Source organism: Trachypithecus francoisi, unplaced genomic scaffold, assembly GCF_009764315.1.
Source record: "Trachypithecus francoisi isolate TF-2019V2 unplaced genomic scaffold, Tfra_2.0 Lachesis_group6, whole genome shotgun sequence".
In the NCBI taxonomy this organism is placed as follows: Eukaryota; Metazoa; Chordata; class Mammalia; order Primates; family Cercopithecidae; genus Trachypithecus; species Trachypithecus francoisi.
The window spans coordinates 88,351,720-88,375,491 of NW_022681471.1; the positions used below are offsets into that span (position 1 = coordinate 88,351,720).

The following is a 23,772-nucleotide window of genomic DNA, read 5'->3' on the forward strand; positions in this document are numbered from 1 at the left end:
AGGAGGAGGCTTCTGCAGTAGGCCAGGTGACTGGTGGCCGGTGCTGGCAGTGGAGGTAGTGAGAAGGGGTTGGATTTGGGATCTATTTTCAAGATAGAGGTAACAGGGTTTCCTGTCAGATTGACTGTAGGGGTGTGAGAGAAAGGGTAAGGAGCTCCACCTCTGTCCTGTGAGGAGCCTTGTGGTCCACCGTGTGAATCAGGATGATGTTGACCTGTGTAGAAGCTGTATCATAGCCAAGGTCCTGGGAAGGGAGTCAGTATTCAGGGATGGGTCACAGGAAGGTCATGGTTGCTGGTGGTCCTTACTCATTTTCCTTCCCCACTGCAGCCCCGGAAAGCCAGTGCCACATGCAGTTCGGCCACAGCAGCAGCCTCCAGTGGCCTGGAGGAGTGGACTAGCCGGTCCCCACGGCAGCGGAGTTCAGCCTCATCACCTGAGCATCCTGAGCTGCATGCTGAATTGGGCATCAAGCCCCCTTCCCCAGGCACTGTTTTAGCTCTTGCCAAACCTCCTTCGCCCTGTGCGCCAGGTCAGTGACTTGCCCACAGGGAATGTGCTGGGAGTTAGGAGGCACTGCCTGGGTCCTGGGTCCTGGATCCTGGGTCCCTACCTTTGACTGTCCGTCTGCTTCAGGTACAAGCAGTCAGTTCTCGGCAGGGGCTGACCGGGCAACTTCCCCCCTTGTGTCCCTCTACCCTGCTTTGGAGTGCCGGGCCCTCATTCAGCAGATGTCCCCCTCTGCCTTTGGTAAGCCTCCTTTGTCTGGGGGGATGGAGGCTGCTAGGAGCTGGGAGAGACTGGAAGAAGTGGCAAGTCCTGAGAGGGGGTTTCTGGAGCCTCTGGCCATCTCCCCAAGAAAACAAGGGAGAGGCACTGGAGGGGATTTTTCTGACCCAAAGAATTTGCCCCAGAAGGGTCTGAGGTCTAAGTGGGGTTTCACAGGCCTAGCGGATCCTTCTGTTTGAGAAGGGAGTGAGAAGGGCCTATGGGATTTCTCCAGAGTCCCAGACGTCGGCACAGGGTGAGGAGAAGGCAGGCTGAGAGCACTCCATCATCCTTTTCCTCTTCCTCTCGCCCAGCAGGTCTGAATGACTGGGATGATGATGAGATCCTAGCGTCGGTGCTGGCAGTGTCCCAACAGGAATACCTAGACAGTATGAAGAAAAATAAAGTGCACAGAGACCCGCCCCCAGACAAGAGTTGATGGAGACCCAGGGATTGGACACCATCTCCCAACCCCAGTACTCCTGTTCTCCGGTGCCACCTCACCTTCTTTGGCTTCTTCCCTCTTGCCTCCTTCTGTTCTTTCTGCTCTCCCCTCTTTTCCCTCCTTCTCACTTCCCTCTGGCTAGCCCACCCCTGCGCTCCCTCTCATTGCCGCTGCCACTATCACCTGTCTCTCTGCCAGCTGACGTGCCCTGTTGCCCCCCCCCACCCCGCACAGAACCATCCCTGCATTCCACAGGGGACTCGGGCAAGGGCGCCGAAGATAGACGAGAGGCACACAGAGACAGACCAACTGGCAGCCAGGCAGCCCCAGAGGAGAGAGACATTCAGACAGAGGAAAGTCTCCCTGTCCCTCATTCCTTCCAAGATGAGAAAAACTTGCACCCCCCCCACCCACACTCATGCCAGGGAGGTGGGAGGAGGAAGTGGGAAATTTCCCTTCCCAGTACCCCAAGAACGTCTGAGCCTTCAATGTTGAATTTTTTCTTTATTAAAATGTACTTTTATCTTATAAAATCAACTAATCAAAAGTGATATAGACGACAGCAGTGGCTCTGTGAAGGTGGCATCTCTCTGGGCAGGCAGGCCATGGGGCATGGAAGAGGGCACAAAGATGTGGGTTGCTGTCTTCTGGCATCCAGCTGCGTGGAGGCCGGCCCAGGGTCTAGGGTGTGCACTGGGCAAGGGCAGGGCGGCAGGTGTCAGGCCGGCTTGGACAATGAAACCCTGACCTTGCTGCATTCCTTTTGCTTCCACCACCACTAGCCTCTTTGGAATCTTGGGGTGGGGGGCATCTTTGGGGATTATGGCTGCCACCCGGGATTTGAGTTATAAGGAGTGTGGGAGCAGCTTTGGCAGATGGGGCACCCGTGCCCTGCAGGTGTTGACAAGATCCACCATCTGTAATGTCCTTGGCACAATAAAACCAAATGTCAGTTTCCCTGAGCAGCTCTGTTCTATGTGGGGCAGGGGTTGGGTGGGCCTGTGGGCAGAGGAGGCAATGGCACGGACCTTGGCTTGACCTCAGAGGTGTGAGTGCTCTCCAGCAGGGTCTCTCTGGGGGCCTGGTGTTTGTATTTGATTTGCTGCTTATTAAACCTCCTTCTGAACCTATTACCACTGGAAAAGCTGCATCTTTGCCTGCTGACCCCACCCCTGCCTACCCTATTTCCTGGGGGTGTGATGGTAGCAGAGGACTGTGAGCTTGAACTTCCTGCCTGAATTCCAGCTTCTTTGCCTGCCTCTCACCATGAATGTTGCTTTTTCCTTATCATGATCTGATGAAGAAAAACCTTGGAAAAGTGCAACTAATACTTTGTAGCGACATGAGTTTAGTGGAAGTAACCAAAGAGGCCTCCCCTACTAGGTTTTAGAAGGTGAAGGATGGCTAAACCCTTTTTCTTGTCCCCCAGTCTGACACCTCTTTCCCTGCCCTTCCTAGGGGTAAATCCAAGGTAAAGAAGGCTGGCTGGCCCCCAGGTTTTCTCAAGCATCTTTTTCACCATGCCATGATAATGGAGACCCTCTGGCTGGATGTGTGTCTGGCTCTGCAGTTGAGGGCATGGCTAGCTGAGTGGCTGGCTGTGGGGTGTCTCTGGAACCCAATGGCCAAGCATCTATTTGTTGTAGAGTTGCTTTGAAACCTTGCCTGGCATTTTCTAGCTGTGTGGCCCTGGTCAATTCATAGCTTTGTACAAGAGGTGATTAGGCTGGGCGCAGTGACTCACGCCTGTAATCCCAGCACTTTGGGAGGCTGAGGTGGGTGAATCACCTGAGATCAGGAGTTCGAGACCAGCCTGGTCAACATGGAGAAACCCCATCTCTACTAAAAATACAAAAATTAGCTGGGTGTGGTTGTACGTGCCTGTAATCCCAGCTACTTGGGAGGCTGAGGCATGAGAATCACTTGAACCTGGGAGGTGGAGGTTGCAGTGAGCCGAGATTGCGCCACTGCACTCCAGTCTGGGCGACAGAGCGAGACTCCGTCTTTAAAAAAAAAAAAAAGTGCTATCTACTCCCTCATGCTGCCTGCTTGTGATCATATAGAGGAAATATGTATGATCAAAGTATGTACTACTGGGCACAGTGCCTGGCACATTGAGAGCACAAATGTTGGTAGTACTATCCTTTTTGTAGAAGTTCCGGCACCATTTGGCCCTTGCCAATCTCTCGCCGCTCTGTCCAGTGTTCTTGGCTTTTGCCTGCAATTTGCCCTCCCCTGTCCCGAGTCACCAACTTTCTTTGTCTTTCAAGATAGGTAGAGGGGTCACCTGCTGAGAAGCCCATTCACATTCTCACTTCTATCTAAAAATCTCTCCAGTAACTGTACTACAGATAACTTCATGGCACAGGTTTGATGCCTGACTTATCTGTACATCTCTAATATCAACATCCCCACCAAGGCCTGGCAGGCTTATAGCAAACCAACCCCTAATAATGTTGGGTGAACAAAGGAGAATACATGTATGCTTTTTTGGTGGTGTCTGTGTGTGTGTGACTGTGGTGAGTCCAAGTCTTCATGTGCAGCTCACAGTGTCTCCAGTTGTGTGTGTGATGAGGGCTTGTTTCCAGGTGTGTCAGATGGTGACTGAGTGTGGGACTCTTATCTCTTGACAGTTTGTGTCTAAATCCTAGATGAGTGCATGCCTGCCTGGGTCTGTGACAGTGCATCTGTGTTTTCTGTCTGATGGGGTGGATGTCTGTTTGTGTTCCTGCAACAGATTCTGGGTAGCTATTTCTGGACAGTTTGTTCCATTGATAAGCTGCATGTGTCATGGTGTATGTGTGTCTGTGTCTGAACAGGTCTATCCATGTCTGCTTTTGTGACACTGCCACAAAATGTGACTCTATCACATCAGTACATGTCTGCCTTCAGAGCAGTGCATGTGTGTTCCTGGAGCATCTGTGTATCTTCCTGTGACAGACTCTGCGTCTCATTTCTGGGACAGTACAAGTCTTGCTGTGACAGTGCATGTCTGATGGTGACAGTGGGTTTGTGACAAGTTCTGCCAGTGTGTTTGACGGGACATTTGTGTCATCACATGGCAAATGTAGGTCTGCGTGAGTGCCTTTCTGTAACAGTGTATCTCTGGGTGTCATTCTAGGACATAACTATTTTTCTGACAGTGTGCCTGCCTGAAAGTGTATGTCAGTCTCTGGCTGCATGTGTATCTAGGTCGTTTCTGTGAATGTGTCTGACAGTATGTGTTTGTGTATATCCTGGCATTCATGTTGTCTTTGGAGTGCATTTTTCTTCCTGGGGTGTGGCGCCTTCTCTGGCTGTTTTTCACAAATTTGTGTCAGGGTTGCCACTTCTCTAGCAGCCTCTATCATGTCTCTCAGTCCTTGCCTCTCTGAACTCCAAGTGCAGCCCATGCCACCACCACTCTGGGCTCACCCCCATCCCCCAAGAACCACCCTCTGCTGTTCTAGATTCTAGACCTGCTGACTGGGCCCAGGGCTCAGGGTTAAAAGCTCCAATAAACACTCCCCAGGCAATGCTGCCTTTGACCAATGCGCACCCGTGGCGTTGATGGTGTGGGTTCCCCCTCCCTGGCTACCAGATATTTCCAGGGCCCTGGCCTCAGCTTTCCAGTGAAGGCCGCCTGGAAGACTCCGGTGAAGGAGTCCGACAAGCACCTTTCGAGACGGGGTCCTGGATAGATTCTTGGAAGTCCGGCCTGGCGCTATCTCTGTGCTAATATCCAGGCAGCGGCGGCAAACCAACTTCCCAGGAAGGATACTGCGCAGTTATTTTTTAAGTGTAATACACACACCGCCACCACTACCAACAACAACCCCGCGCAACAACCAAAACAAGTGCGGCGCTGCAAAGGGATTCCCAGAACCGGTTTCCTCTTGGTGTGAGCCCCACCTCAAGCCCCCTCATTTAAATGCAGGCCCCGCCTCCTCGGAAGAACCGAGCGTGTATTTGCATAAGGGGGCGCTTGAAACGATGAGGGTGGTATGCAAATAAGGAGTGGCTCCGATTGGCTGTGGTACAGCAGGTGCCGCGTCCGGATTGATCAAAGCCAGGTGGGCGGGGCTGTCGCCCAGGGTGACTCTCCCGGGAGGCGCGTGCCCAGGCTCAGTAGCATTGGGGCTGGCGCGCGCGGCGAATCTTAACGCAGCGCCGTCTGCGGGCGCTTCCGGACCACCAGTTTCCCTGCCTTCCACCCTGGCGCCCCCCAGCCCTGGCTCCCCAGCTGCGCTGCCCCGGGCGTCCACGCCCTGCGGGCTTAGCGGGTTCAGTGGACTCAATCTGCGCAGCGCCACCTCCATGTTGACTAAGCCTCTGCAGGGGCCTCCTGCGCCCCCCGTGACCCCCACGCCGCCGCCAGGTGAGCACATCCTCCCCTACTGCAACCAGACGGAGTGGGCTGGAATGATGGGTTGCAGCGCGGGGGGAGGGAGTCGTGGCTGGGCTCAGCACGCTGCCACCCTGACTTCCTCGCCTCCGCCTGCGTAGGAGGCAAGGATCGGGAAGCGTTCGAGGCCGAGTACCGACTCGGCCCCCTCCTGGGTAAGGGGGGCTTTGGCACCGTCTTCGCAGGACACCGCCTCACAGATCGACTCCAGGTATCCGTCACAAGGGTCTTGGGAGGGTCAGGTGCGTGTGGCGGGGGCGGGGATCCTGGGCCTGGAATGCTGGTTGACCGAGGAGTGAGCCTGCAGAGTGTGTAGAGGACCGGGGGTGTGTGTGTGTGTGTCCGAGGAGTGAGCCTGCAGTGTGTGTAGAGGGCCAGGTGTGTGTGTGTGTGCGCGCGTGTGTCGGTCTAGGGGGTTGTGTGAGGTGTGAGGGGACAGGGGGCTTCAGATTCCGGAGGTCCTCGACCCAGGGTCCAGGCTGCGTATGTGTGGGAAAGCGGGGACCTAGATGTGAGATTTATGGGACTTTTGGAGGTAGGTTCCAGTGTGAAGTCATACGGACCAGGACCCTGGTACAGAGTTGGGGTGTCGTAGAGCTAAATAGGAAGATTGTGGGCCTGGGGTATCAGGAAATCTAGAACTCAGGACTTGGAGTGATGAGTCCCGGTCCCTGAGAACGGAGAGCCCAGGGCTAAGGAAGGTGAGAGAGATGAACTTGGTTCCGAGGACTTGTAGGGCAGGGGAGACGCCCTGGTATGAGTTGTGTGGGGTGGTGTGGTTGGGGACCAGAAGACTAGACTGCTGGTAGATGGAGGAATACTGGAGGTAGGCAGAAAGTCTAGACTGGGAGGGGTCTGGGGATCACTGGCTGGCCTCCTTATCATGGCCCTCTCTTCTCCAGGTGGCCATCAAAGTGATTCCCCGGAATCGTGTGCTGGGCTGGTCCCCCTTGGTGAGTACCTTCGGAGCCCTTCCTGACCTACCTATTCCATCACTGATGATGAATTCACCTCCTTGTTTTTCCAGGGGATGTATGACTCCCTGGCCCTGTAACAGTGAGAACACTCCTGCCAGCCCTGTATACTCCCTTGGGGTGACATACAGTTCTGATTCACCCCAATTCCCCTAGAGCCTTGGATTCTCCCCTCCAACAATCCTTTCCCATCCTCCCTCCAAACACTGCTGGGGGACTGTCCGCAGGGCATGCTGGTGGGGAACGAGGGGCAGAGGTCACTGGTTGCCATGGTGATGGTGGCTGCTTCTCTCCTGCCGTTATAGCGCTAACCGACATCAGGGCGGGTCTGGGCAAGTTGTAGCGTTGGGAGCGCCCCCTGGCGGGCTCTAGGGGAAATTGCGCCTACGCAGCCCGTGGGACCCAGAGGGAGAGAGGGTGCGCCTGCGCAATATCGGAATTTTTGTGTCTCGGTGAGAAAAAGTGTGCTGCTGTGCAAGTCAGCAGCCTGGCCAGGAGAGGGCTCTACCTCAGCCCAGAAGGTTGCTGGTCGAAGTGTTCCTGCGCAGGGCGTGGGGAGGCGGTGGGGGGCGGATTTTGTGGCCAGTAGCGTTTATACTTTATTTTTATTATTTATTTTTTTGGAGACACAGTCTCCCTCTGTTGCCCAGGCTGGAGTGAGGTGACGCGATCTCGGCTCACTGCAACCTCCGTCTCTGGGGTTCGAGCGATTCTCCTGCCTCAGCCTCCCGAGTAGCTGGGACTACAGGAGCGCACAACCATGCCCAGCTAGTTTTCATATTTTTAGTAGAGACAGGGTTTCACCATGTTGGCCAGGCGGGTTTTGAACTGCCGACCTCAGGTGATCCACCTGCCTTGGCCTCCCACAGTGCTAGGATTACAGGTGTGAGCCACCGCGTCCGGCCTCTAATTTTGCATTTTTAGTAGAGACGGGGTTTCTCCATGTTGGTCAGGCTGGTCTCGAACTCCCGACCTCGGGTGATCTGCCTGCCCCAGCCTCCCAAAGTGTTGGGATTACAGGCGTTAGCCACTATGCAGGGCCACGTTTATGCTTTTTATTGACTGGTTCTAGGTGCTTGGTGATGCTGACAAAATACATGATAACACTTAAGTCCTTTTGTACTAGGTCCTTTGCAATAAATCACTCAGCTGTTTAACAAATTAGGTATATTTAACACCTACTATGTGACAGACACAACTCTAGACACTCAGCAAAGTATTACACAATTATTGAGAGCTCATTTTTTGCTAGGGCATTTTTTACTAATTGTTTTACCTGTTTGACAAGTATTTATTCACCCATACTTTGTTAGCAGCCACTGTTCTAGTGCTTCAATAGGTCTGTGAACAAAACAAACCATTACACAGTAAGTGTTTATTGAGTGCTAACTGCTTGTCAGAGCCGATGCTATCAAGTGCTGTCATCTGTTTAACATTTATTGAGCACCTACTGTGTAAGTTACTATTCTAATCTCCTGGGATATGTCAGGGAACAAAACAAAATACCACATAATGGTGCTGCTTCTGCTGAAGGCCTTTTGTTAAAAACCAGTTTTTTCTATTTTTGTTTGTTTGTTTTGAGACAGCTGGAGTGCAGTGGTGCGATCTTGGCTCACTGCAACCTTTGCCTTCTGGGCTCAAGGGACCCTCCCACCTGAGCCTCCCGAGTAGCTGGGACTACAGGTGCATTTCATCAAACCTGGCTAATTTTTGTGTTTGTGTAGAGACGGGGGTCTTGCCTTTTTGCGCAGGCTGATCTTGAACTCTTGGGCTCAAGCAATCCACCCACATCAGCCTCCCAAAGTGCTGGGATTACAGGGATGAGCCTCTGTGCCCGGCTGAACTTCTTTATTCAAATGTTTATTGATCTACTACATGCAAGACTTGTGCAGGCTCTTTGCTGGTTTCACCCTCTCAATCACTGTGAGTTTGTGTCTTTAGGGAAACTGAGGCCCAGGAAGGGAAGTGAGTTGCTCAACAACACACTGTCAGGAGAAGGGGCCCTGATTTGAGATTAGGTAAAAAGCCTCAGAGCTGTTGCCCTGACATCTGTCTTTTTTCTCTCCCTGCTTTCCACCCCACCTGTTCCCCCAGTCAGACTCAGTCACATGCCCACTCGAAGTGGCACTGCTATGGAAAGTGGGTGCAGGCGGTGGGCACCCTGGCGTGATCCGCCTGCTTGACTGGTTTGAGACACAAGAGGGCTTCATGCTGGTCCTCGAGCGGCCTTTGCCTGCCCAGGATCTCTTTGACTATATCACAGAGAAGGGCCCGCTGGGTGAAGGCCCAAGCCGCTGCTTCTTTGGTCAAGTAGTGGCAGCCATCCAGCATTGCCATGCCCGTGGAGTTGTCCATCGTGACATCAAGGATGAGAACATCCTGATAGACCTACGCCGTGGCTGTGCCAAACTCATTGATTTTGGTTCTGGTGCCCTGCTTCATGATGAACCCTACACTGACTTTGATGGTAAGGCTTCTCTAAATTTCCCTGGAGGGATTGTTTTTACTTGATGGATTTGTGACCTTTGGCCTTCAGTGGTGGGGTATCCTGTAATCCTTGACCCATACTGCATCTGTATAAGATGATCGATTGCTAATACTGGGGATTCTCAGCCTTGCCCTCTGATAAAGTCCATCTTTTAACAGTGCGCTAACCTTATTCTGGGCTCCTATTCTGGTGAGGGAATCCTGTTACTATCCTGAGTATTGTTTCTCTGATAAAGGGATCCTGTTACTTCTCAGTGGATCCTGTTACTTCTCAATGCTTTTATTCTGTTGAGGGGACTCTGCTATTTTAGCTGCTCTTTATCTAGTGAGGGGACTCTGCTATTTTAGCTGCTCTTTATCTAGTGAGGGGACTCTGCTTTTATCTTGAGTGCTCTTAACTGTGGTGAGGCCATCCTTCCTGGGGAGTTTGGGGTTGGAGAAGGGCAAGGGCATCATGAGAGTGAGTGGTCTACCCCTGGCTTGTGTGCAGGGACAAGGGTGTACAGTCCCCCAGAGTGGATCTCTCGACACCAGTACCATGCACTCCCGCCACTGTCTGGTCACTGGGTATCCTCCTCTATGACATGGTGTGTGGGGACATTCCCTTCGAGAGGGACCAGGAGATTCTGGAAGCTGAGCTCCACTTCCCTGCCCATGTCTCCCCAGGTGAGGCCTCACTGACCCCAGCCCGGAAGACTCCATCCCTCTCAGGGATCAATATCCCTTACTGACTGCTAATCTTCCTTCTGCTTCTTGGCCCACAGACTGCTGTGCCCTAATCCGCCGGTGCCTGGCCCCCAAACCTTCTTCCCGACCCTCACTGGAAGAGATCCTGCTGGACCCCTGGATGCAAACACCAGCCGAGGATGCACCCCTCAACCCCCCAAAGGAGGCCCCGCCCCTTTGGCCTGGTCTTTGCTACCCTAAGCCTGGCCTGGTCTGGCCCCCAGTGGTCGGAAGAGCCATCCCATGGCCATGTCACAGGGATAGACGGACATTTGTTGACTTGGTTTTACAGGTCATTACCGGTTATTAAAGTCCAGTATTACTAAGGTAAGGGATTGAGGATCAGGGGTTAGAAGACATAAACCAAGTCTGCCCAGTTCCCTTCCCAATCCTACAAAGGAGCCTTCCTCCCAGAACCTGTGGTCCCTGATTCTGGAGGGGGAAGTTCTTGCTTCTCATTTTGCTAAGGAAGTTTATTTCAGTGAAGTTGTTCCCATTCTGAGCCCCGGGACTCTTATTCTGATGACGTGTCACCCCCACATTGGCACCTCCTACTACCACCACACAAACTTAGTTTATATGCTCTTACTTGGGCAAGGGTGCTTTCCTTCCAATACCCCAGTTGCTTTTATTTTAGTAAAGGGACCCTTTCCCCTAGCCTAGGGTCCCATATTGGGTCAAGCTGCTTACCTGCCTCAGCCCAGAGTCCTTATTCTGGGGGAGGTAATGCCCTGCTGTTACCCAAGGCTTTTTTTTTTTTTCCTTTTTTTTTGGGTGAGGGGACCCTACTCTGTTATCCCAAGTGCTCTTATTCTGGTGAGAAGAACCTTACTTCCGTAATTTGGGAAGGAATGGAAGATGGACACCACCGACACCACCAGACACTAGGATGGGATGGATGGTTTTTTGGGGGATGGGCTAGGGGAAATAAGGCTTGCTGTTTGTTCTCCTGGGGCGCCCCCCTCCAACTTTTGCAGATTCTTGCAACCTCCTCCTGAGCCAGGATTGTCCAGTTGCTAAAATGTAAATAATCACGTATTGTGGGGAGGGGAGTTCCAAGTGTGACCTCCTCTCTCCTCCCCCTCCCTGGATTATTTAAAAAGCCATGTGTGGAAACCCACTATTTAATAAAAGTAATAGAATCAGAAGCGGCTGGCCATTTTTAGGTGTGAGGCTTTTATGGAGCATCTACTGTGCACTGAGACAGACTGTCCCTCTGCTTTGTCCTCAGGAAGCCACAGTCTTATGTTGCCATCCTAAAGACCTTTAACGGTTCTTGAAACTGCACCACAAAAAAAAAAAAAAAAAATCTTGATTTCCCCCTGCCCCGATCTTAGGCAGCGCCCAGTATGTGCAGAAGGGCTGTCTGTTGGAGATACTGTGCATGAAGGTGGAAGGTGTTTAGGGTACATCCCCAATCAAGATGGCCATCTCAGAAGCAGATAAAACTACCTTCCCTGGCACCCCAGGGGAAGGAAGGAGCCCTTTTCCCTGTTGGAGAAGAAGAGCCCTATCAGGGTACTGATGAGGGCGGGGCTGGAGTTGCGGACTGACTGGAATCTGTCCAGGGTGTAGTCACCTGTTTTGCTCTTTTTTTTTTTTTTTTTGAGACAAAAGTCTTGCTCTGTCGCCCAGGCCGGAGTGCAGTGACGCTATCTCGGCTCACTGCAACCTCTGCCTCCCACACCATTCTCCTGCATCAGCCTCTTGAGTAGCTGGGACTACAGGCGCCCGCCACCACGCCCGGCCAATTTTTTGTGTTTTTAGTAGAAACGGGGTTTCACCGTGCTCACCAGGATGGTCTCGATTTGCTCACCTTGTGATCCGCCCGCCTCAGCCTCCCAAAGTGCTGGGATTACAGGCGTGAGCCACCGCGCCCGGCCTGTTTTGCTCTTAATCTTAGCCTCTCCCCCATCTTTACCCTTACATACCCATCCCTCTAATTTCTCCTTCAACACTTCACTTACCTGGCCTGCCCTGTTCCATGTTGGTTTCACATGCTCCGACCTCAGCTGTCACCTCTCTTGCCCTGCTTATTTGTCTCGGTTCAGTGCAACCTCCGCCTCCCAGGTTCAAGCGGTTCTGCTGTCTCAGCCTCCCGAGTAGCTGGGTACAGGTGCATACCACTACACCCGGCTAATTTTTTTTTTTTAAGTAGAGACGGGGTTTTGCCATTCTGCCCAGGCTGGAACTCCTGAGCTCAGGTGATCCGCCCGGCTCAGCCTCCCAAAGTGCTGGGATTACAGGCGTGAGCCACCGCTCCTGGCCCGGACTCTTGCCCTTCTTCCAAATGCTAGCTAACCTGTGAGCCTTTCACCTGTCCCCTTTATTTGCCATCCTCATTGGTGACTCACTTGCCTTCTTTGCGTCAACTTTCCTTTTCATTTTCACTTGTTTATCCTCACCTGCTCTGCTTTTATCTGCTAGCTTACATGCCTGACTCGCACCTGAAGCTTCAGCCAGTACGCCCTCACCCGACCCCGACAGGTCAAAGTTTCGTGGTCCCCAGATTCCCCTGTGCTTTCCAGGGGGTGGGGCCTCGCTGGAAGACGGGAAAGCGGAACTTCAGTCCAACCAGGAAGCACCTGGAGTTTCTGATTCGGAAGGGGCGGTGCCTTATGGAGAAGCCAATAAAGAGCCGAGATGAAAGAGGGATGGCTTAACCAATGAGACTAGGAGACGGGATGGGGGGGGTGATCTGGCAAGCGCGATCAGTGAAGCGGACGAACAGCAGGACAAGGAGGGTCTAGGGACAGGAATGGGCCGATGAAGCTCTAGGGGCGGTGGGTTGGCCGATCGGGCCGTGTCCCCGGCATCCAGATCCGACGGAATTTGGAAATCCCGGGGCTACTCTTACGTTGAGCTTTTAGGAGCGAAGGAGAAAAGCCACCACCCTGACGATCCCGGCTCTCGACCCACCTTCACTCAGGCGGCCTGGAAGCGGAAGTGACGAACACGGAAGTGGTCTGCTGTTACCGAGGGGACGGGCCGGGCAAATGCCAACATGGCAGCGGTTGGGGCTGGTGGTTCCACCGCGGCGGCCGGGCCAGGGGCGCTTTCCGCGGGTGCATTAGAGCCGGGGACTGCGAGTGCGGGTGAGACAGTCTGTGTCCGAGCAGTCGCATGGGAGGCGGAGGTCGGGATCGCTGGGAGTCGGGAATGTTCCTCACTAAAGTGAGAGGGAGCATCCCGTGTGGACCGACGTGTGTGTGTGTGTGTCTGTGTGTGCACATTGTGAGTGTGTTGGGGGCGGGGAAGAAAACATTCTGAGAGTGATTGTGGGATCCTTCCGCATATGGACCATTATGAGTGTGGAGGCTAGTTCTTTTGGGGAAGGCTAAGGCCACCGAAACCATTCTGAATATGTGGGGTCCTTCCTTGTGGAAGAGACCATTCTGCGGGCGTGGGAGTTCTTCACTGAAGAAGTAGGAGACTATTCTGAGGGTGGTGGTTCTTTCCTTATAAAAGGACAGAGACTACTGTGAGTTAGGGTGGGGCGAATCCTTCTTTATATGACTAGAGAGGGTCCATTTTGAGGATGATGGTGTCCTTCATTATGTGCGGAGGAGACCGTTCTGGGGGCCCCCCTCCTAATGGAGGTAGAGTTCATTGTACGTTCGGGTGGGAGGGCTCATCGTTATATGGTGGAAAAAGAACGTTCTGAGGGTGCCAGGTCCTTCCGTATAGCAGAGAGAGCCGATTGTGATTGTGGGTAGAGCAAGGAAAAATTCATTAGCTAGAGGGTCGGTGCACGGTGGTGGAAGGACGGACCATGTGGAGTGCAGGGAAATATTCCCCATCTGGTTGAGGGAGCCAGACCTTTCTTAGTGGGATAACCATTCCTGATACAGGATTCAATCCCTGGGAGCATGGGGGAATCATTTCTTGTATTTAGTAGACTATTCTGGGTCGGGAGGAACCAGTTGTCACAGGAGGGAGGGGTTGGAGAGACCATTCTGGGTATGAGGAGAATCATTCCACATGGGACGTAGGCCATTCTGAGAGTGAGGGAATCGGATCATTTCTTAGATGGGAGAAAGACCTTTCCTTAGGGGGTGAACATACCTCATACAGTGGCCTCATTCCCTGCATTGATGTATTATTCTTTACATGAGACAGTCCCTCGTTAAATAGGAGCATCATTTCATATACATTCTCAGTTTGCTCATCCGTAAATGGGAATCCTCGCAGTTCTTTTGGAGATGACAATGATATGAGTCTATTGAGGTAATCCATAGAAATGCCTTAACCCAGTGATAGGCATACAGTAAACACTCAGTAAACGTGGAGAACGTAGTTGTCGGTATTCTGTCTGGGGAGGAGTTGCTTCTCACTTGTGAGGGAGCCGAGGCGCGTGGCCAGGGCTTCCCTCAGCCATTACCTGAAACCTCGGTAAGGATTCCAGGTATGGACTGGACAGAGTGGAGCCCATTTCTCCCTTCTGGCTCTTCCTGCTTGTGGCTGAGGCAGTAAGGCAGTAGGAGTCAGACCTTCATTGGGTGAAGGCAGGCAGGCTGAGGGAGCAAGTAGCGGTGGCTAGGAGGGTCCTGGGTGAGAAAGGAGAGGGGGTGGGTGGTGGTGTGGCTATGCCCTAGCGGCTTCTGACCCCCTCCTTCCCCCTTGCCCCTTCCGTTCCCCACAGCTCACAGGCGCCTGAAGTACATATCCCTAGCTGTGCTGGTGGTCCAGAATGCCTCCCTCATCCTCAGCATCCGCTACGCCCGCACGTTGCCAGGGGACCGCTTCTTTGCCACCACTGCTGTGGTCATGGCGGAAGTGCTCAAAGGTCTCACCTGCCTGCTGCTGCTCTTCGCACAGAAGAGGGGTACGAGCCAGGGAGGGGGCTGCACCGGGGTTGGTGCGTGGGACTCCACATGTATGTGTGTGTGTTCACACAGACGGTTTGCTTCAAGAGTGTCTCCAAATCTCAACCTGCCTGGGGCGCCCCTCCAGCTATGTGTAGCTGCATCTTACACTTTTCTAGCCCTAACAGCCAGGGAGCTGACCTGTGTGAACTGTAGGAGTGGGATTGTCTATGCTTATAGAGTAGCAGGGGTCTCTCACATGTGATTTAGTCATCTTTAGCTTTATATTATGGAGAATTCCGAATACATGCAAAATCAGAGAGAATAATCAAATAGTAACATATCCATGTACCCATCCCCCAGAGTTAGCAATTAGTAACTCATGGCCACTTTAAACAATATCAGTGATTGTTCACTCACTGCCAATCTATATGTCTACCTACATCCTTATCCCCTTATTATTTTTTGTTTTGTTTTGTTTTGTTTTGTTTTGTTTGAGACGGAGTCTCGCTCAGTCGCCCAGGTTGGAGTGCAGTGGAACGATCTCGGCTCACTGCAAGCTCTGCCTCCTGGGTTCACGAGAACACAGGCGCCTGCCACTATGCCGGGCAAATTTTTTGTATTTTTAGTAGAGATGGGGTTTCACCGTGTTAGCCAGGATGGTCTCGATCTCCTGACCTTGTGATCCACCCGTCTCGGCCTCCCAAATTGCTGGGAATACAGGCGTGATCCACCACTCCTGGCCTTCCCCTTATTTATTATTTATTTATTTATTTATTTATTTATTTTTTTGAGGTGGAGTTTTGCTCTGTCACCCAGGATGGAGTGCAGTGGCACGATCTTGGCTCACTGCAACCTCCGCCTCCTGGGTTCAAGTGATTCTCCTGCCTCAGCCTCCCAAGTAGCTGGGATTACAGGTGTGTATCACCACTCCCGGCTAATTTTTGTATTTTTAGTAGAGATAGTGTTTCACCATGTTGGTCAGGCGGGTTTCACCATGTTGATCAGGCTGGTCTTGAACTCCTGACCTTGTGATCCACCCACCTCCTCCTCCCAAAGTGCTGGGATTACAGGCGTGAGCCCCATATTATTTTTAAGTAAATCCCACACAAAGTAATATTGTATGGAAGTAAAGTCCCCCATATTATCTTGAATAAATGTTTTGGTGCATTGTTTTTAAAAAAATAAAATAAATACAATACTGGCCCCGTGTGGTGGCTCACACCTGTAATCCAGCACTTTGGAAGGCTGAGGCGGGTGGATCATTTGAGGTCAAGAATTTGAGACCAGCCTGGCCAACATGGTGAGACCCTGCCTCTACTAAAAATACAAAAATTAGCTGGAAGTGGTGGTGGGTACTTGTAATCCCTGCTACTTGGGAGGCTGAGGCACAAGAATAGCTTGAACCTGGGAAATGGAGGTTGTGGTGAGCAGAGATCATGCCACTGCACTCCAGCCTGGGCAACAGAGCAAGACTCTGTCTAAGAATCATACATGAAAAAATTAATAATAAAAAAAATAGGCCGGGCATGGTGGCTCACGCCTGTAATCCCAGCACTTTGGGAGGCTGAGGTGGGTGGATCACTTGAGGTTGGGAGTTCGAGACCAGCCTGGCCAACATGGCAAAACCCCGTCTCTACTAAAATTACAAAATTTAGCTGGGCATGGTGGTGCCTGCTTGTAATCCTAGCTACTTGGGAGACTGAGGCAGGAGAATCACTTGAACGCGGGCAGTGGAGGTTGCAGTAAGCTAAGATCACACGACTGCACTCCAGCTTGGGCAACAGAGCAAGACTCCGCCTCAAAAAAATAATTCAATAAATAACATGGACATAGAGAGTGGAATAATAGGTCTTGGGGACATGGAAAGGTGGGAGGCGAGTCAAGAGAGAGAAACTGCCTAATGGGTACAGTACTGTTTGGGTGATGAGCACACTAAAAATGCAGACTTCATCAGTGTGCAATATATCCATGTAACAAAACTGCAGTTGTACCCCCATCTTTTTTTTTTTTTTTTTTTGAGACAGGGTCTTACTCTGTCATCCATGCTGGAGTGCAGTGGTGTGATCTCGGCTCACTGCAGCCTTGAGCTCCTGGGTTCAAGCAATCTTCCCACTTCATCCTCCTGAGTAGATGGGACCGCAGGCACGTGCCACCATGCCTGGCTAATTTTTGTACTTTCTGGAGAGATGGGGTTTTGCCATGTTGCCCAGGCTTACATCTTTGTTTGATTTTTTTTGTTTGTTTGTTTGTTTTTTGAGACAGAGTCTCACTCTGTCGCCCAGGCTGGAGTGCAGTGGTGCGATGTCAACTCACAGCAACCTCCTGGGTTCAAGCAATTGTCCTGCCTCAGCCTCCCGAGTAGCTGGGATTACAGGCGCCTGCCATAACGCCTGGCTAATTTTTGTATTTTTAGTAGAGACAGGTTTTTGCCATGTTGACCAGGCAGGTCTTGAACTCCTGACCTCCGATGATTCGCCCTCCTCGGCTGCCCAAAGTTCTGGGATTACAGGCGTGAGCCACTGTACCCGCCCTTTTAAAAATTTAAATAAAAAATAATCACATATCCAGTTAATGTTCAAATTTGTAATTTATTAAATGTCATAAAACTTTTAAAAAATTAATTTGTAAAGGCCAGGCACAGTGGCTCACGCCTGTAATCCCAGCACTTTGGGAGGCCAAGGTGGGCAGATCACGAGGTCAGGAGATTGAGACCATCCTGGCTAACATGGTGAAACCCCGTCTCTACTAAAAATACAAAAATAATTAGCCAGGCGTGGTGGCAGGCTCCTGTAGTCCCAACTACTCGGGAGGCTGAGGCAGGAGAATGGTGTGAACCCTGGAGGCAGAGCTTGAAGTGAGCCGAGATTGCCACTGCACTCCAGCCTGGGAGACTGAGTGAGAGACTCCGTTTCCAAAAAAAAAAAAAAAGATTCATTTGTATATAGTCAGTGTTTTGTAATTGTTTTGTATCTTCTTTTTTTGAGACAGAGTCTCACTTTGTCACCCAGGCTGAACTGCAGTGGGGCGATCTCGGCTCACTTTGACCTCCGCCTCCTGGATTCAAGTGACTCTCCTGCCTGAGCCTCCTGAGTAGTTGGGATTACAGGCTTATGTCACCACGCCCGGCTAATTTTTTTATTTTTAGTAGAGATGGGGTTTCACCATGTTGTTCAGGCTGGTCTCGAACTCCTGACCTCGTGATCTGCCCACCTTGGTCTCCCAAAGTGCTGGGATTACAGGCATGAGCTGCCAGGCTGGCCTTGTTTGGTATCTTATATTCTAAATCTGTTAATCTCTAGGGGTTTTTTGGTCTTTGCAATTAATTTGTTGGAGAAAACAGATCATTTGTCTTGTAGACTTTGGGTAGTCTAGATTTTGCTGACTGCCTCCCTGAGGCAAATATTCTCAAAAATTTAACAAATATTCTGTCTTCAATATCTTTTGTAAATTGGGAGTTGGGTTATCTACTAATTTCAACATCTCCCTGAAGGTCTTCTACTTTGAAGTGTTGCCCAATTGTTTCTCTAAAAAGGTCTTGCATAAGTAAGGGATGGAGATGAATTATGCACCTTTGCCCTTTGTTTACACTGAAGAGAACATTCTCACCCACTTGTTAACTCCAGGTTAACAAGATACCTGCTCTTACCTTTATTAACTCTGTGAACAATGTAGGTGTGAACACTGCCTCAGGCCGTGGGGGTGGATGGGTTAGCAATGCAGAAGAGTGGCTTGTCCTCATTACTGATGGGAGATGGAAATAACAGATAGCCACAGACTTAATCACAGGCCTTCATCTCTTAGCCACATTTTAGCACCCCTCCCTCCCCCGCCCGGAATTTTTTCCCCTGAATTAGAGTTTGGAGACCAGTAGTGGACAGGGTTTGGTGAATGAGCATCAGTAGGAGTTCCAGGGACAACCTTGTTCAGTGTTTGAAGAAGTTTTGCCCGTGGAGTGACACCCAGCTCTGACTTAAAAGATGAACTGCCGTCTGGGCGTGGTGGCTCGTGTCTGTAATCCCAGCACTTTGGGAGGCCGAGAGGCAGGTGGATCACGAGGTCTGGAGTTTGAGACCAGCCTGGCCAAGGTGGTGAAACCCCGTCTCTACTAAAAATACAAAAATTAACCAGCCGTGGTGGCAGGTACCTGTAATCCCAGCTACTTGGGAGGCTGAGGCAGGAGAATTGCTTGAACCTGGGAGGTGGAGGTTGCAGTGAGCCAAGATCATGCCACTGCACTCCAGCCTGGACGACAGAGCAAGACTCCGTACCCACCCCCCCCCCCCCCCCACCAAAAAAAAGATGAACTGCAAAAACTGGGGCGAGCTTTGCAAAGGCCTTGTTACATAGGAAATGATTCTCATGTTTTTTGTTTGTTTGTTTTGAAACGGAGTTTTGCCCGTATTGCCCATGCTGGAGTGCATATGGCATGATCTCGGCTCACTGCAACCTCCACCTCCCGGGTTCAAAAGATTCTCCTGCTTCAGCCTCCCGAGTAGCTGGGATTATAGGCGTCTGCCACCACACCCAGCTAATTTTTGTATTTTTAGTAGAGATGGGGTTTCACCACGTTGGCCAGCCTGGTCTCAAACTCCTGACCTCAGGTGATCCACCCGCCTTGGCCTCCCAAAGTGTTGGGATTACAGGCGTGAGCCACTGCGCCCAGCCTAATTATCATGTTTTCACTGGAGCAGGTCCCAAGCGGACTTCTGCTTAATGGTCAAGCCTGCACTTATCCATATGGCAGAGGCAACTCTGTGTCTACGGCTGACAGAAAGATGCAACAAGGGGGAGGTGGTGGCCCCTGCCCTCAGATGGCACATGGGTCAGTGAGGAGCCAGGATAAGTCTAAAAGTCCATAGACTACTCCTGGTGCAGTGACTCACATCTGTAATCGCAGAACTTTGGGAGGCCAAGGTGGGCGGATTACGAGGTCAGGAGATGGAGACCATCCTGGCTAACACGGTGAAACCCCGTCTCTACTAAAAATACAAAAAATTAGCTGGGAGTGGTGGCATGCACCTGTAGTGGTTGCAGTGAGCCTGAGCTGAGATGGTGCCACTGTGCCAAAAAAAAAAAAAGTCTAGACTAAACTTCTCTTCTGTGTGGGAGACAGCCCTCCACCCCAGCTCCTAGGGCTTCTATTTCATAAGCTCCAAGTTAATGATGGTTATTTCTTTTTATTTTATTTTATTTTATTTTATTTGAGATTGGAGTCTCACTCTGTCACCCAGGCTGGAGTGCAAATGGCATTGTCTCGGCACAGTGCAACCTCTGCCTCCCAGGTTCAAGCAATTCTCTTGCCTCAGCCTCCCAAGTAGCTGGGATTACAGGCGCCCGCCACCACACCTGGCTAATTTTTGTATTTTTAGTAGAGATGGGGTTTCGGTGTGGTTGGCTCAGCTGGTCTTGAACTCCTGACCTCATGAGCCACCTGCCTTGGCCTCCCAAAGTGTTGGGATTACAGGTGTGAGCCATGGCGCCTAGCCTAATGATGGTTATTTCATTGTACACAAATGTATTGAGTATTGAGTGCTTGCCCTGAATGGGGCTCTCTGCCAGGGAGGTAGGCTCTAACATAGTGACATGCTCTGTGATTAGCAGACACAGATGGCTGATTCTTTTGCTGCCATTAAACTGAGTCTCAGAAAAGCTAGCTGGAAACATGGTTATACCCTAGGGAAAACCAAGATCACAGACTTCATTCCAGCCCCCAGGGATTGGACAGCAGGGTGGATGGGGGAGTCACGATAGCAAGGCCTGTTCCCAGCCTTCAGGGGTTCCCCATGTATGGCTGTCAGTGCTGAGAAGGGCTCTCCTCCTCCCATCTAGGTAACGTGAAGCACCTGGTTCTCTTCCTTCATGAGGCTGTCCTGGTGCAGTATGTGGACACACTCAAGCTCGCAGTGCCCTCTCTCATCTACACCTTGCAGAATAACCTCCAGTATGTTGCCATCTCTAACCTACCAGCTGCCACTTTCCAGGTGAGCCGCAAGCCCAGCATGGCCCCAGAGGAACTAACTGGGTTGGGGACTGGAGTATGGGAATAGTGTGGTGGGAGGATGTTGCAGAGAACAGGGGCTATGTCACCTCCAGGATGTCCTTGGAATTCCCTCAACCTTTCTCGTCTGTGAAAATTGGGGGTGGAAATAGTAATGCCTGTTCACTGAGATGCTAGGATACTTAAAAGAAATAATACCTGTGAAGAGCCCTTGGTTGGTGATAGATAAGCTTTAGGCTATTTGTGGGCAGCTTTGTGAAATGGTTAAAGAGCCTGGATTCTGGGACCAGGCTGCCTGGGTTCAAATCTCAGCTCTGCTACTTTCCAGCTGTGTGATTTTGGGGCACATCACCTAACCTTTCTGTGCCTTAGTTTTCTCATCTTTAAATTGGGGCTTACAGTGGTGCTCACTTCAGAATGGTGTTGTGAGATTTAAATGAATGAATTCATGTGCAGTGCCTAGAACCACACTGATACACTGTAAACACTATGTAAGTATTTGCTGACATTGTTGTAGCTATTGATTCATTTGTATCAAGTCCCTCATCACAAAGATACTTCCATACCTCAGCCATCTTTTATAGATGATGATGCCAGGGCTCAGACAGGGCAAGTGCTTTGTCCCGTCACACAGCCAGGAAATAGGATTGGGATGTGGACTTCCTGGCACAGCCGTCCTTTTGTGCACTTGGTGGGAGAGACCTCAGAACTGTTTGGCTGCAGCTCAGCCAATGGCCAGTGGCTGGCTCCTTTTGCTGTTTTTGTTGTCATATCCCCCACCCTGTCCCTCCGTTGTGCTGGGGACCCACAGTGGGTGCTGCCCCCCATGTGTACCTGTTGGGGGCCAGGGTTAGCCCTCAGTGCCTTCCACGTGCCACTCGCAGGTGACGTACCAGCTGAAGATCCTGACCACAGCGCTGTTCTCCGTGCTCATGCTGAACCGCAGCCTTTCCCGGCTGCAGTGGGCCTCCCTGCTGCTCCTCTTCACTGGCGTCGCCATTGTCCAGGCACAGCAAGCCAGTGGGGGAGGCCCACGGCCACTGGATCAGAACCCTGGGGCAGGCCTGGCAGCCGTCGTGGCCTCCTGTCTCTCCTCCGGCTTTGCAGGTGTCTACTTTGAGAAGATCCTCAAAGGCAGCTCAGGCTCCGTGTGGCTGCGTAACCTGCAACTGGGCCTCTTTGGCACAGCACTGGGCCTAGTGGGGCTCTGGTGGGCTGAGGGTACCGCCGTGGCCACCCGTGGTTTCTTTTTTGGGTACACGCCTGCTGTCTGGGGCGTGGTGCTCAACCAGGCCTTCGGTGGGCTACTGGTGGCTGTGGTTGTCAAGTACGCTGACAACATCCTCAAGGGCTTTGCCACCTCCCTGTCCATTGTGCTGTCCACTGTTGCCTCTATTCGCCTCTTTGGCTTCCACGTGGACCCATTATTTGCCCTTGGCGCTGGGCTCGTCATTGGTGCCGTCTACCTCTACAGCCTTCCCCGAGGTGCAGCCAAAGCCATAGCCTCTGCCTCTGCTTCCGCCTCCGGGCCCTGCGTTCACCAGCAGCCTCCTGGGCAGCCACCGCCACCGCAGCTGTCTTCCCACCATGGAGATCTCATCACGGAGTCCTTTCTGCCGAAGTCAGTGCTGGTGAAGTGAGGGCTGGCAGCAATGGGGAACACAAGGGAGGGGGACTGGGGTGGAGGGTGTTGGGCATCTGCAGGACCCAAGTCGCCGCCCTCCGGGGCCTGGCTCCTCTGGGTTTGGGAGATGGTCTTTTCTCCCAGGTCACTGAGACTTCTGGAGGGGCGTGGGACTAGAGCTGGGTGGCACATGAACCCTTCCTGGTAGGCTGACCCCCCTCCCCTGGTGGGGGTTTTAGAGCTGCCTCCTCTGCCCCCTCTAACCTCTTTGGAGGCAGGGTCGGGGTTACTATTCAAGGCCTTTTTTTTTTGTCTGCTCCCTCCCTGACCCTGTGCCCTCTTCTGGAGGTGTCTTGTCTGGGAGAGTCCCTCCCAGCAGTCCCTCCACCTCCATAAGGACACACTGGACAGAACTCCGCAGCTCTTCAGGAATGACCGATGCCTACCTGTGGGGTTCAGTTGCCCGTAGTTTGAGGCCTTCTCTCCTCCCTTACCACCGCTCTGGATCATGTTAGCAGTTCCGTCTTTTGTGTGGCCTTGGGCCAGCTTCCCTGACACCTTGAAGATGACTTCTTGTGAGTCCCCAGGGAGAAAGGGACAAGAGCTAAGATTTTTGCATCAGCCCTTCTGGCAGAAGGTGTGGTCGGGGCCATTTGATTTTTAGTGGACTTGGGATTTGTGGTGTAATCATATCATTAATGATCCAGGGTGTGGGAAAAATGGAGGTCCTTGAAGTGGCTGAATCTCACTGTATTTAAGACACTGTCAGTTGCCAGATGCAGGGTTATTTTTGGAGACGTCTAGAGAGGAAAAATAAAGCTGCCAATCATACTGTTGATATCCGTCTGGCTGTGTGAGGCACCCCTACCTCATGGGGGTGTCGTGGGATTGATGAACTGTGGAACCTGCCTCCTGCACTCCCCAAAGCTTATTAACCCCTTAACTGTATTGGGGCGGGGTGTGTGTGTGCATGGAAGATGCCTGGGCTGTCTTTGCTATATGTAAATAGAGCCATTGGATCTTTATTTTTGATTAATTTGTTCTGATTTTTTGGTTTGTTTTTTAAGGAACTGTAATGAACAAATGTCAGGATATCCAATGCCAAATAAAGATGTTGTATTTATTTAGTCCACGTGTAGCTTTCTGACCCAGGTGGGCACCATTACTAACACCAGGACTACCAGCCTCACCACTGCCGCCCTCACTTGCTCAGGAAACCCGCCTGCCGGCCTAGCCCACCTTGTGTTTTTCTTTCCTCCCCATTCCCACCACAGGTTGCTCACCAAGGTGAAGGGTTCCTAGCCGCTGGGATTGAAGACATTGGCCTGGCCTCGTTCTCTTCTTGCCCTGGCCCAGCTGGGACCAAACTCTGATCAGTATTAGGGGTAGGGTGAGATAGACACTGGACTCCCTGTCCCCACCACCCCGCCCCACGCAGGGCCGACATGACTAAGCTCTCTCATGACCCACCTCAGCTCAGCCCCCCAGCCCCTGCCAGCCCCACACTCTCTTAGCTGAGTTTTTACAAATAAAATGTGTTGTGCATCTTGCCGACTTG

At 51.8% G+C, this 23,772-nt stretch overlaps 3 protein-coding genes across 9 annotated transcripts in view; all 3 read left to right on the forward strand.

The window, feature by feature from the left end:
• Positions 1-2,175, forward strand: part of OTUD5 (OTU deubiquitinase 5) — a 36,652-nt gene extending 34,477 nt beyond the window's left edge. The window contains 3 exon segments of the mRNA XM_033201177.1: positions 331-532; positions 637-750; positions 1,086-2,175. Coding sequence (XP_033057068.1) covers positions 331-532; positions 637-750; positions 1,086-1,207 — 438 coding nt within the window. The 3' untranslated portion in view covers positions 1,208-2,175.
• Positions 2,176-3,255: 1,080 nt separating this feature from the next.
• On the forward strand, positions 3,256-10,932 carry PIM2 (Pim-2 proto-oncogene, serine/threonine kinase). The gene is given in 8 exon segments (XM_033201187.1): positions 3,256-5,570; positions 5,699-5,808; positions 6,500-6,550; positions 8,666-9,038; positions 9,549-9,599; positions 9,602-9,724; positions 9,823-9,939; positions 9,942-10,932. Coding segments are annotated over 8 exon segments (930 nt in total). The 5' UTR covers positions 3,256-5,509; the 3' UTR covers positions 9,986-10,932.
• Positions 10,933-11,576: 644 nt separating this feature from the next.
• SLC35A2 (solute carrier family 35 member A2) lies at positions 11,577-23,768 on the forward strand. 7 transcript variants are annotated; one of them, XM_033201186.1, is made up of 5 exons: positions 11,581-12,887; positions 14,105-14,189; positions 14,427-14,609; positions 20,422-20,573; positions 21,475-23,050. In XM_033201186.1, the coding sequence occupies exons 1-5, from the start codon at positions 12,789-12,791 to the stop codon at positions 22,228-22,230; spliced, it is 1,275 nt and encodes a 424-aa protein (XP_033057077.1). In that variant the 5' UTR covers positions 11,581-12,788; the 3' UTR covers positions 22,231-23,050. The 7 variants fall into 7 exon arrangements, with proteins under 7 accessions (XP_033057074.1, XP_033057075.1, XP_033057077.1 ...); XM_033201179.1 differs by lacking the exon at positions 14,105-14,189 and adding an exon at positions 23,282-23,357 and having other exon boundaries at positions 11,936-12,879; positions 21,475-22,211; XM_033201178.1 differs by lacking the exon at positions 14,105-14,189 and having other exon boundaries at positions 11,937-12,879; positions 21,475-22,211; positions 22,563-23,050.
• The last annotated feature ends 4 nt before the right edge of the window (positions 23,769-23,772 follow it).

What these genes read in the sequence shown, in the direction of transcription:
- SLC35A2 (XM_033201178.1), top strand. Translation starts at nt 12,789, where the DNA reads ATGGCAGCGGTTGGGGCTGGTGGTTCCACCGCGGCGGCCGGGCCAGGG. An exon ending in GCTCTTCGCACAGAAGAGGG is followed by an intron (nt 14,610 to 20,421) that starts GTACGAGCCAGG and finishes CCTCCCATCTAG; the next exon opens with GTAACGTGAAGCACCTGGTT. An exon ending in ACGGAGTCCTTTCTGCCGAA is followed by an intron (nt 22,212 to 22,562) that starts GTCAGTGCTGGT and finishes CCTCTTCTGGAG; the next exon opens with GTGTCTTGTCTGGGAGAGTC.